Here is an 11,124-nt window from a genome sequence, read left to right as displayed (position 1 = left end):
TCACTTCCTTCATAGACCATGACTGTTGACAGAAGTTGCTGAGAAAGAGAGGGAGTGGTGTCGTGGGGGCTACTAAAAATTCTCAGGAATCACCTAGGCCTCCCCCAGGACACAGGGGAAATACAGACTGGCCGTAGTCGTGCTGGAGAGAGAGAAAGAGATAAGAACAGGTGGATGGCAGAGAGCTGCCCAGAGTGCCAGGAGAGATGCAGAGACCTGAGTGTCACTGAGCATCCTCCAAGGAGCATGCCTGATCCCAACCCCTAAGCAGAAGAACCCAAACAATCCTCTGGGTCTGTGGGGACATAGGCAGGGGGGCAAGGAGGGTCTCTATGGAACATTACTCCCTTGGGTCTGTTTTTGAGGTTTGGTTGTGTTTGGACAAGGCCCGATCTTCCAGAGACAAGAGCCCATCTCGAGTCAAGCTGGCAGGTAGAAAGAATATGGAGGGAGAAGAGGGTAAGGAATGTGTTTTGGGTAGCAGCTGCGTGTACCAAGGAAGAAAAGGATGAGGAAAATGAGGGGCCGGAGCAACAGTCCAATGGGGAAGGCAATTTCCTTGCATGTGACCGACCCAGGTTCAATCCCCTGCATCCCATATGGTCCCCAAGCTTTGCCAGCAGTCATCCCTGAGCACAGAGCCAGGAGTAAACCGTGATAATTGCTGGGTGTGGCTAAAAACTAACCCAAACCAAAACAAGTGCATGCGATCAATAGAGAGGAGAGGAGAGGGTGTTGGGGTGGAGCTGCTGGCTGGATGGGAAACTCTCTTGATGGTTTCTCATCTGCAAGAGTGGCCAAACACTCAGAGCAACAGCAAGTGCCTCATACTCTGATTCCTTGTTTTCCGGGGGAAGTGACAGTTCCTGGGAACCTAAGAACATGGGTACAAGCCCCCATTCTTTCCGAAGGTCGCCTCCTCTGACAGCAGAGAGAGGCCAGATTACTTTGTGCTTTCTTTGTGGAGGAGGGGTCGGATTTTGAGGCCACATCCTGGTTCTGTGTCCTGGGGTCACTGCTGCAGGTACCAGAATGGAACTGGGCTCCTCTGTGTGCAAAGCACGAGACTTAACCCCATCCTGTCTCTTCAAGGGGTCTGAGTACCTCATATGCTGATTCGTCGGTTAGCGGAGGGGGGGGCTCTGGCCTCAGTCCACGATGAAAAGGAACCTTGAAGACAAATATGTGGGACCTCTGCAAGGAGACAGAGTGCAATCAGGGCTCATCAGTACAGGGACCCCGACAGCAAGAGGCCCCATGTTCCTGCAAAGACCCAGTGAGGAAAGCCGAGTGACAGCACGCAGGGAGGGTGGGCTCCATCCTGGTATCCCATAGGGTCCCCTGAGCCCCACTAGGAATGATCCCTGAGTGAAGAACCAGGAATAACCCCTGAGCATCGCCAGGTGTCCCCCCCCCCCTCCCGCCAATAAAAGGAGACCAAGAGGCAGAAGCAGGATGAGGCCCCAGCGCCTTCTCCCGGCCCAACCAGTAGCTCTCTCCCTCCACCTGGCCACCTCTTCAGCTTCTATGGGGCTGGAGCCACCTCCTTGGCCATGCATGAAATGCCCATACATGGGGGTGGGGGGACAGAGTCCTCAGAACTTCCCCAGATCCCTGCAGAACCCTAGTCCCTTTGTCCTCATCTCCAACTTCCAGGGATTCCTGCCAAATACACAGAATGTTCTCCATCATGGTCGTCTTCCTGCTGCTGCATCTCAATCAAATCCAGAAAATTCACAGCTTTCAGAGAACAGGGACCAACAGCAGAAGAATTTGTGGGGAAAGAATGTGACAGAGAAGTGGTGGGGCTTGGTCTTGGGGCTACTCCTGGCTATTCTCAGGGATCGCCTGGGCCTCTCTGGAGCTCTGTCTCCCCCGGGGCACAGAGGGAGTTCCAAACTAGCCATTGAACACTAGTGGGGGAGGCACTGGTCTTACATGTGACTGACCCTGGGCCTACCCTGGGCATTGTGTAGGGTCCTGAGCATGCCCAGGGGTTACTCCTAAGCACAGGGCCAGGAATAGCCCCTGAACACTGTTGGATGTAGATCAAAGACAAAGAAAGAAAGAAAGAAAGAAAGAAAGAAAGAAAGAAAGAAAGAGTGAGAGAGAGAGAGAGAGGGAGGGAGGGAGGGAGGGAAGGAAGGAAGGAAGGAAGGAAGGAAGGAAGGAAAGAAGGAAGGAAGAAAGAAAGGAAGGAGGCTTTCCTTACTCCACTTTTCTTGCCCCCTTATCAAAGACTAGATGATCATATGCTTGGGGGGAGATGTCAGTATATTCAACCCTGTTCCATTGGTCTACAGCTCTGCCTTTGTTCCAGTACCAGGCTGTTTTAATTATTACTGCTTTGTAGTAGAGTTTGAAGTTAGGGAGGTTGATTCCTCCCATTTTCTTTTACCCAAGAATTGCTTTAGCTATTCGTGCGGGCCTATTGTTCCATATAAATTTCAGGAGTGTCTGCTCCATTTCTTTGAAGAATGTCATGGGTATCGTAATAGGGATCGCATTGAATTTGTACAGTGCTTTGGGAAGTATTGCCATTTTGACCATGTTAATTCTCCCCATCCATGAGCAGGGGATATTTTTCCATTTCCTCGCATCCTCTTTTATTTCCTGAAGTAGCGTTTTGTAGTTTTCTTTGTACAGGTCCTTTACTTCCTTAGTTAAGCTGATTCCTAGGTAGTTGATTTTCTGGGGCCCAACTGTGAATGAGATTGTTTTTTTCATGTCACTTTCTTCTCTCTCACTGTTTGTGTATAGAAAAGCCATGGACTTTTGGATATTGATTTTATAGCCTGCAACTTTACTATACAAGTCTATTGTTTCTAGGAGTTTCTTGGTAGAGGTTTTAGGGTTCTCTAAGTATAGTATCATATCATCTGCGATTAGTGAGAGCTTGATTTCTTCCTTTCATACCTGGATGCCCTTAATATCTTTTTCTTGCCTAATCGCTATTGCAAGTACTTCCAGTACCATATTGAACAGTAGTGGAGAGAGTGGACATCCTTGTCTCGTCCCTGATCTTAGGGGGGAAGGCTCTCAGTTTTTCCCCATTGAGGACGATGCTTGCTGTAGGCTTTTGGTAGATGGTTTTAACTATATTGAGGAAAGTCCCCTCTATTCCCATTTTGGCAAGAGTTTTCATCATAAAGGGGTGCTGGATCTTGTCACATGCTTTCTCTGCATCTATTGATTATATGATTTTTATCTTTTCTTTTGTTGATGTGATGGATTATGTTGATTGATTTCCGAATGTTAAAACATCCTTGCATCCCCGGGATGAATCCCACTTGGTCATGGTGTATGATCTTTTTTATGAGTTGTTAATTCTATTTGCTAATATTTTATTGAGAATCTTCGTATCCGTGTTCATCAGGGAGGGGAAAGAAGGAAGGAAGGAAGGAAGGAAGGAAGGAAGGAAGGAAGGAAGGAAGGAAGGAAGAGGTGGACGGCAAAGGAGGGGCTGGAATGCCCAGAGCAGAGACTCAAATGGCATGGAGGGTTCTCCATAGAACAAGCTTGACCCCCACCCCCAACCCCCAAGAGGAAAACCTGAACAGTATTCCTGGGTGCTGTGAGGTGCAAGGTCAGGGGGCCTCTGGCACATCACCAACCTGTGTCTGTGGGGTCTGTCTCTGGGTTTCAGCGATGCTGGTGGGCTCCAGGTTATCTAGAAAAAGAGAGGGAGAGTAAATGAGAATCACGGGCTGGAGTTAGGGGTGACAGGAAGGAAGGGGGGTGTTTTCCAGCACATGCTCTGGTCAGTGAAGAGGTGACAAAAGTCTTCCTCTCTCCCCCATGACCTCCCATCACCTTTCCAGCAAAGTTGACCTAGGAATGTTCTGGAAGTCTGCTTCTGCATTAGACAAGACTAGTGGTGTGGAGAGACAAGAATGCTAGAATTAAGTGCCCAGAGGCTGGAGCCATAACACAGTGGGGAGGGCACTTGCAGTGTAGGCAGTCCACCCAGATTTGATCCCCAGCATCCCATAGAGTCCCCTGAGCACCAACAAGAGTCAAAAGTAATCTGTGAGCACCACTGGGTATTGCCTCAAAACTATAAACAAATGAAAGAAAATTAAGAAAAATAAAATTAGGTGCTCAATCTTGCCAGTGGAGCCCCTGGCTGGAATCTGTGTCTATCCATTTTTGGCGGCCTGGGGGGGCACATCTGGCAGTCCTTGGGGGACCCTAGGTTGTACCAGGGATGGAACTTGGGTGGTGGCAACATGCAGCAAGCACTTGAAGCCCAGAACTATCTCTCTGGGCCATGAATCTGTCCTTCTCCTCCTGTCCTTGGTTTTCTTCGCTGCAGTCCTGAGCTGGTGTTTCCTGTTCTTCCAAGATCTTCAGCCTGAGCTGACAAAGGTATTTTTCTTTCTGCCTTTCCAAGACCAGGAAGGTCCAAGGTTGGGTTTGGAGACTGAGGGGAGGAGTGTTGGGATGGATTCCTTTGAAAGTCACCAGCAGGCGACTTTCCTGAGCTGGTCGAGAGGAAGAGGATAGAGCCCTTTGCCCCATGGACAGAAGTTGGCCACTCACTTCATTCACCCATTTCTCAGGTGGGGAGCCTGTGGTTTGGAGGGAGCAGAGCATGGCCACACATTGGGGTGAGGGTCACAGGTGGGAGTAGAAGCTGGGGTGCCTGACAGTGCTCCCTGAGGCCACCACATGACACTTACTTAAACCCATTGTACCGGATACCGAGTGGATCTCCTCTGTCCTTCTGGGTGAACTCTCTCTTGTTTTCCTGGAGTCAGAGAACCCCAAAACTCTCACTCTTCTGCTCTGTGGCACCTGCCCAGCCCCACCAGCCACACTCCAGCAATGTTCCCAACCCCCTGAGTCCCCTTGGGGGCCAAAGTCCGTGACACTGTTGCCTGATGGCCCCCACCCCACCCCACAGTAGGACACCCCCATCCCCACCCCAATTCCCAGCTTTACCTTCTGAAGTAGAAGAAGTACAGCAAGCCCAGGGCAATGGCAATAGCGGCCACGACCCCCAAGACGATGCCAGCGATGGCTCCTGCAGACAGGGCCAGGGAGGGATCTGGGCAGAGACAAGCAACACAAACCCCAGTGGGTACCCCTCTTCCCTGCCCGCCCGTTCCTGGGTGACCCTGCACCCCCTCTCTACTCTGTGGCTTTGTCTCCTTTGCCCCTGTCTTCATGCCCTGAGGCAGCTGTCAGAGGAACCGCAGGGGACTGCACAGGCCAGAAGATCGGACAGAAGTCATAGTGCTGGTCCCATCCCGGGTACTGCCTTAGTTCCCCCCAGCACCTCCAGGAATGATCACAGGTACAGCCAGGTGTGATCCCCAAATCTGTCCCCTCCAAAATGTCTTGATTTCAACTTTCTAGAGTCAAAAACCTCAATGCATAACCCAGCTCCTGGTCATGCTCACGTTTAAATGATGTCTCAGTAGCACCAGCAAAGATAAATTTATTATTAATATATTATTAAACACTGTCACATTGTCCTCCCGTTGTTCATCGATTTGCTCGAGCGGGCCCAGTAACATCTCCATTTTGTTGTTACTGTGTTTGGCATACTGAATACGTCACGGGTAGCTTGCTAGGCTTTCCCATGTGGCCGAGATACTCTCAGTAGCTTGTCGGGCTCTCCAAGAGGGGCGTAGGAATCAAACCCGGCTCGGCCGGGCTGGCTGCATGCAAGGCAAACGCCCTACCGCTGTGCTATTTATTATTATTATTATTATTATTATTATTCTATATTGGAGCCACACCTGCAGTGTACAGGACTCACTCTTGCCGTTGAGCTCAGGATCACCCCTTTTGGGACTGGGTAGTGCTACAGGGATGCCGAGGATTGAACCCAGGTGGACTTCCTGGAAGGAAAGTGTCCTCCCTCTGTGCCATGGCTTTGGTCCCAAAGGTAAAGTTTGTAGACCCCAAGAGAGGCGCAGAGAGGTGCAGTGACATGCCCAAGGTCACACAGCCCCAGGATGGGAACCCAGTTAATGAGCTGCCCTACCCGCCTGGGCAGAAATGCAGGTAGTGGCTGTTCATCCCAGCTGCCTGCTAATATCATCCCTGAATCCCTCCTCAGCAGTGTCATCCCCCAACATGCTGCCCTTCTCAGCCACTCTGAGAGGCAGCCTCACCCATCCCACAGCAGGAAGGGAAACTGAAACTGGAGAGCTCTGCCAAGCCCACATCCAGGAAGTAGAGGTTTAAGGGTCTGAGCACTAAGGATAGGAGGCTGTGGGAGCCAGCCAGAGGGTGAAGGCACTTGTCTTGGGTGTGGCTGACCCTGGGTCTATAACCCCCATGGCAGCACATCCCTGGGCACAGAGCCAGGAGTAGTCCCTGAGCACTGCGGGGTGTGGCCCCCAAACAAAACAAAACAACAAAAGGTTGAAAGGGATCAGAGAGATAGGATGGGGGTGGGTTGGGAGGGGGAGGGCCTTTGCCCTGCACATGGTGGCTGACCTGAGTTTAGTCCCCAGTCATATGGTCTCCTGAGCATAGCCAGGAGTAAGTTCTGAGCCTGCCAAGTGTGACCCCAAAGCAAAAAACAAACAAACAAAAAGGCTTAATAAAAGAGCTAAAGGACCAACCCTAAGTTAATAAGGCTATTTATTATTTAATAATAAGATCAAGATTAAGGCACTGGCCTTGCCCAGGGCTGAACCCCATTTGAGCCTCAGCACTACAAAAGGGCACCCAGAGTCCCCTGAGCTGAGTGTGACTCTCACGGAAAAAAAAGAAAAAAAACTGATCTAAGTTAATAAATGTGATACAGAATCCATTTAATAATGAAATAAATCAATAGGACCGGAAATGGGTTTGGCTGTCTGCCCACGTGAGCTGCTCCTGGCTGCAGCCCTGCAGTGATTCCTTAGGAGACTCCACACCCACCACGGTGGGGGGGAGGGGGGACTCACCCCACAGTCTGAGCACCACCAGTGTGGAGCTGCTCTTGCCAGTCTGAGGGTTTGAGGCCGTGCACGTATGCACCCCCTCATCCTCCCACGATAGGGCCACAAAGATGAGCCGGTTGGTATTGAATGTCCGATTCCTGGAGGTCCAGCGATACTGAGGGCTGGGGTGGGCGTCCGCTTGGCAGTTCAGGATCAGGTAGGAGCCCAGGGCAGCCTCGAAGATGGGGCCGGGCATGTTCTGTGTGCTGCTGCTGATGTTCAGCTTGTCAGGGCCGTCTGTGTGCAGGGCAGGCACAGGTGGTGGTGTGGGGGGTCTGCTCAGAGTCCCCAGAAAAACCCTCAGAGTGAACTTGTTTTCCTTTTTCTTTTCTTCTATTTTTGTTTTGTTTGGGGACCACACCCGGTGGTGCTCAGGCCTTCCTCCTGGCTCTGCACTCCGGAATCACTCTGATGCTGTTTGGGTAATCCCATGGGATGCTGGGTTCATACCCAGGTCCACCATACTCCAGGCAACTGTCCGAGCTGCTGGACTCCCACTCTGGCTGCAGACTTTCCTTCCTGGCTCCCGCCCTCCCCTTCCCTGCAGATCCACTTCATTCCCCCTAATAAAACCCTTGCTGGCCATCATCCCCTTCGCCCCATGGTTGGGGACCCTAGGTCACAAGTTGCTGCAGGGGCGTGGGAGGATACTAACTCTCCGTACTCCCCACTCCAAGCTCTTCCACCTTGCACCCAAGATCCAGATTTTTAGGGAGTCCACTCTCCTCTGGCGAGTGCTTCCTGGGTCTCTCCCCACCGGCCACCTGCCATGACCCATAGGGCCCTGAGTCATGTTCTCACCCCCACCTTATCTCCTGGTCTCTTCTGTCCACTCCCCCGGATGCCTCTTTACCACCTCCGGACCCTCTGATGCCCTCCCTGATGTGTTGACCCTCCTGAGTTCCTCCTATCCAAGGCACAAAGACCCTTCCCCTTGTCACTCCAGCTAAGACCCCCCAACCTGCCCAATCCCACTCTAGGTAGAGAATCCTCCTGACCCTTATCTTCATCCAACCCAAGTTCTCCCCCTATTTTCCATGATACGATAAAATGCCATGGAGGGCAGGTCCCAGAGTGTGTTCAGTGCCCACAGAACCTGGCACAGAGGGGCAACTCCTATTCCTCTCCCAGATCCCGAACGAATAGCGGCGGGGAAGGGGTCACTCACAGTAGATGTTCAGGAGGACAGGCTCACTGCGGGCCTCGCCAATACTGCCCCACACCAGGCACTGGTAGGGCCCTGTGTCCGTGCGCTGGAGCCGGAATATGGCCAGGGTGCAGTTGTCAGCCGACAGCACCAGGCGCCCACTGGGCTGCAGGGGTTGGCCCTGCAGGAGCCAGCGGACACTCACGCCCGTGTGGTTCGTCCTGCAGATCAGGTTCACGGGTGGGCGAGTCTCGCTCTCCATCAGGAAGTCACTGGACACCGTGATGGACAGTGGGGTCAGTTGCTCTGCAAACGCGGAGCTTCAGGCTGGGGTTCAGGGGGCCGCCTCTCCCGTTTCCCACCCTGACATCCAGCTTGGGGAGGAGAGAACTCACCCAGCACCTGGATTTCCAGGGTGTCCATCTGGGTCTGCTGAGTGGCAAGGTTGGTGACTACACATTTGTAGGTGCCGCTGTGTTCCTTGGTCATGCGGGAGATGGAGAATGTGTTGGTGTTACGCGGCTGTTCTACGCTATTGGGGACAGTCCAAGTGTAATTCGGGATCGGGTAGGACTGAATGAGCACGGAGAAGGTCACATGGGCACCCCTAGGTATCTCCTGCACCTTTTGGTTGGCTTTCCTCATGTCCACCGTGATTGTAAAAGGGTCGGGGCCATCTAGGATACAAGAAGCAACGAGCTGAGACTGGGATGCTGGCCCGGACTCCTGGCTTGCACACTGACTCCTGCGGTGATGGCTGTGCCAGGGATCCATGACCCAGGGCCCAGGGGAGTGCTGAGGTGGGGCGAGGGGATGTTAGCATTAGCCCTGAGGTATGCGTAGGGTGGGGAAGACAGAGCCTCATGAGATTAGCTGCAACATGGGTGGCTCTGGAGGGAAATCAGCCAGAAGGAGAAGCTCAGGGTAATCTCTCATGTGGTAGAAACCCCAGGGAAGATCATATCCCCAATGGCAATAGGGTCAAAGAGCAGGAGAATGTGCCTTCAGCAGGAAGCCTGGTGCTGGGGCAGGGAGGAGGGGGATAAATTAGGGAAGGGGACAGGAGGACAATGGGGGAGAGGGAAATGCAGGCTGGGGAAGCAGGAGGGAAATGGGGCACATTGGTGGAGGGCAGTGGGCGCTGGGGAAGGGATTGGCATTAGAACAATAGACGCCGGACACTCAATCACAAATATACTTTGTAACTGCGACTTTATAAAAAGAAAAGGACAATTAAAAAGAAAAAGAAGACACAGCCTTAGGTCCAGTAAAGGACGCTTGCCTTGCACACAACCAACCTGGGTTCTATCCCTGGCAGCCCACAGGGTAGCTTGAGCCACTGGAAGTGATCCCTGAGCTCAGAGCCAGGAGTAAGCCCTGAGTACTGCCAGGTGTATCTCTCTCTCTCTCTCTCGCTCTCTCTCTCTCTCTCTCCTCTCTCTCTCTCTCTCTCTCTCTCTCTCTCTCTCTCTCTCTCTCTCACACACACACACACACAGAGGCTGGAGAGGGGGGAAGGGGCGCTGTCAGGTGCTGACCTTGTCTGTAGCCACATCATTGCTTACAACCCATTCTCCCCTCTAGACACTGCCAAGAGTAAGCCCTGAGCACAGAGCCAGGAATAGCCTCTGAGTACCATTAGATGGGGGTCCCCCAAAGTCCCACAAACAAAGCCTGCCCACCACAGCTCTTTCCCAGGCAGGATTTTGCATTCAGCAGGCAAAAGTTAAAGAAGCCCCGTTTGGGAGGCGGTAAGTAAGGGGGAAATTTCCAGCCACCATACAAATGGGGTTGAGGGAGTTGCAGGACTGGGGCTCCCAGACACACTCCAATGGCTTCTCAAGCTGGAAGCCGGGCTGGGATGATCCAGGACATGGGGGCCAGTGGGAGGTGGAGGCAGATAGGAACTCACAGTTGACTGCAATGTTACAGAGGTTGCTCTTCTCGGACTGACCCCCGCTGCGGGCTTCACATTGGTAAGGGCCGAAGTCTGTGCGCAGCACGGTTATGAGTGTGAGGCTCTTGTTATCGGCTGACAGATTCATGTGACTTCCCAGCATCAAGGGGCGGTCGTGGAAGAGCCAGTGGATGGTGACCATGGTGTCCGAGGTCTCACACAGCAGATTCAGTGGCCCTTTATGCTCCGTGACCAAGGACGAGCTGGCCGTGAGCAACGGCTTGGCCAGCAGCACTGCGGGGGACAGAGGAGATGGTGGAGACACAGCAGCACAGCCCTGGAGGACCCTGGAGAGGCGGGGGTGGATGAGAGGCCCCCAGAGCTCATTCTTGGGGTCACCCTTCTGGCAGCCCCTCTCTAAACCCCACTCAGGGGATGCACCACGGAATTCAGAGGGTATGGGATGGGAATCAGCTGCAGGGACTGAAGAGATGGTCCCAAGGGGAAGGCTCTTGATGTGCCCGAGGGCACATGGCATCCCCTTAGCCTAACCCTGAGCACTACCGGCCCTCTGCCCCCCATCAAAATAAAAATTAGCTGCGAAGAGACTGGAACTGGTAATGTGGATGCCAGCTGTGTAGCCCACCTCCTTCTCAGTCACCTCCCACCCATGGCTATGTAGCCCCTTGGGCCCCGTGGAGAACTGATCACACTGGGTCCCATCAGTCATACCCTGTGTATTTCTGGGTACTTGAGACATTGGGGATATGGATCTGAACAAGTTGTATCTTCCTGAGCCCACTTCCTCACGAATCTGAGGGGTCTGAAGGTGGGGGGATACCAAGGTCCGAGCATCCTCCTCTTCATTTTGGTTGATGGTGAGCAGGTCAGCTTCTGGGGTGTCTTGGCAGCAGTGGGCAGGCCATAGGCAGTGAGAAGGGAGGCTGCTTGGAAGAGAAGCGACAGTTGGGGTTCAGAGGGGTAGGTGCACTGAAGGGGATCTGAGTTGTAAATGTGGTCCCTCCCCCTGCCTGGCCTGACTCTGAGTCTCAGTTTCCACAGGTATCACATGAGTATAACGTTACCTGCAGCCTAGGATTGTTGGGGAGGGCTCATGGGCACGCCCACATGGATCA

The 11,124-nt window shown here is 52.8% G+C and overlaps 1 protein-coding gene across 1 annotated transcript; it reads right to left on the bottom strand.

Moving 5' to 3' along the window:
* Positions 1–1,148: 1,148 nt before the first annotated feature.
* Positions 1,149–10,718, bottom strand: CEACAM20 (CEA cell adhesion molecule 20). Its single transcript, XM_056135622.1, has 7 exons — positions 10,604–10,718; positions 10,004–10,282; positions 8,487–8,768; positions 8,113–8,397; positions 6,909–7,181; positions 4,945–5,050; positions 1,149–1,194 (listed from the first exon to the last, which is right to left on the bottom strand). Exons 1-7 carry the CDS (start codon positions 10,716–10,718, stop codon positions 1,149–1,151), a joined length of 1,386 nt encoding a protein of 461 aa, XP_055991597.1.
* Positions 10,719–11,124: the final 406 nt, after the last annotated feature.

The sequence above is a fragment of the Sorex fumeus genome, unplaced genomic scaffold (assembly GCF_029834395.1).
Source record: "Sorex fumeus unplaced genomic scaffold, SorFum_2.1 ptg000122l, whole genome shotgun sequence".
In the NCBI taxonomy this organism is placed as follows: domain Eukaryota; kingdom Metazoa; phylum Chordata; class Mammalia; order Eulipotyphla; family Soricidae; genus Sorex; species Sorex fumeus.
Note: the sequence above shows the minus strand (reverse complement) of the source record. Positions and strands in the feature narration are given on the sequence as shown.

Excerpts from the sequence above, each read along its gene's own strand:
- CEACAM20 (XM_056135622.1), bottom strand. The coding sequence starts at position 10,718 with ATGACTGATGGGACCCAGTGTGATCAGTTCTCCACGGGGCCCAAGGGG. Across the intron at positions 10,283-10,603 it reads AGCTGGCATCCACATTACCA|TGCTGCTGGCCAAGCCGTTG; the intron begins GTTCCAGTCTCT and ends TGTCCCCCGCAG. Across the intron at positions 8,398-8,486 it reads CCTGGAAATCCAGGTGCTGG|AGCAACTGACCCCACTGTCC; the intron begins GTGAGTTCTCTC and ends CCGCGTTTGCAG.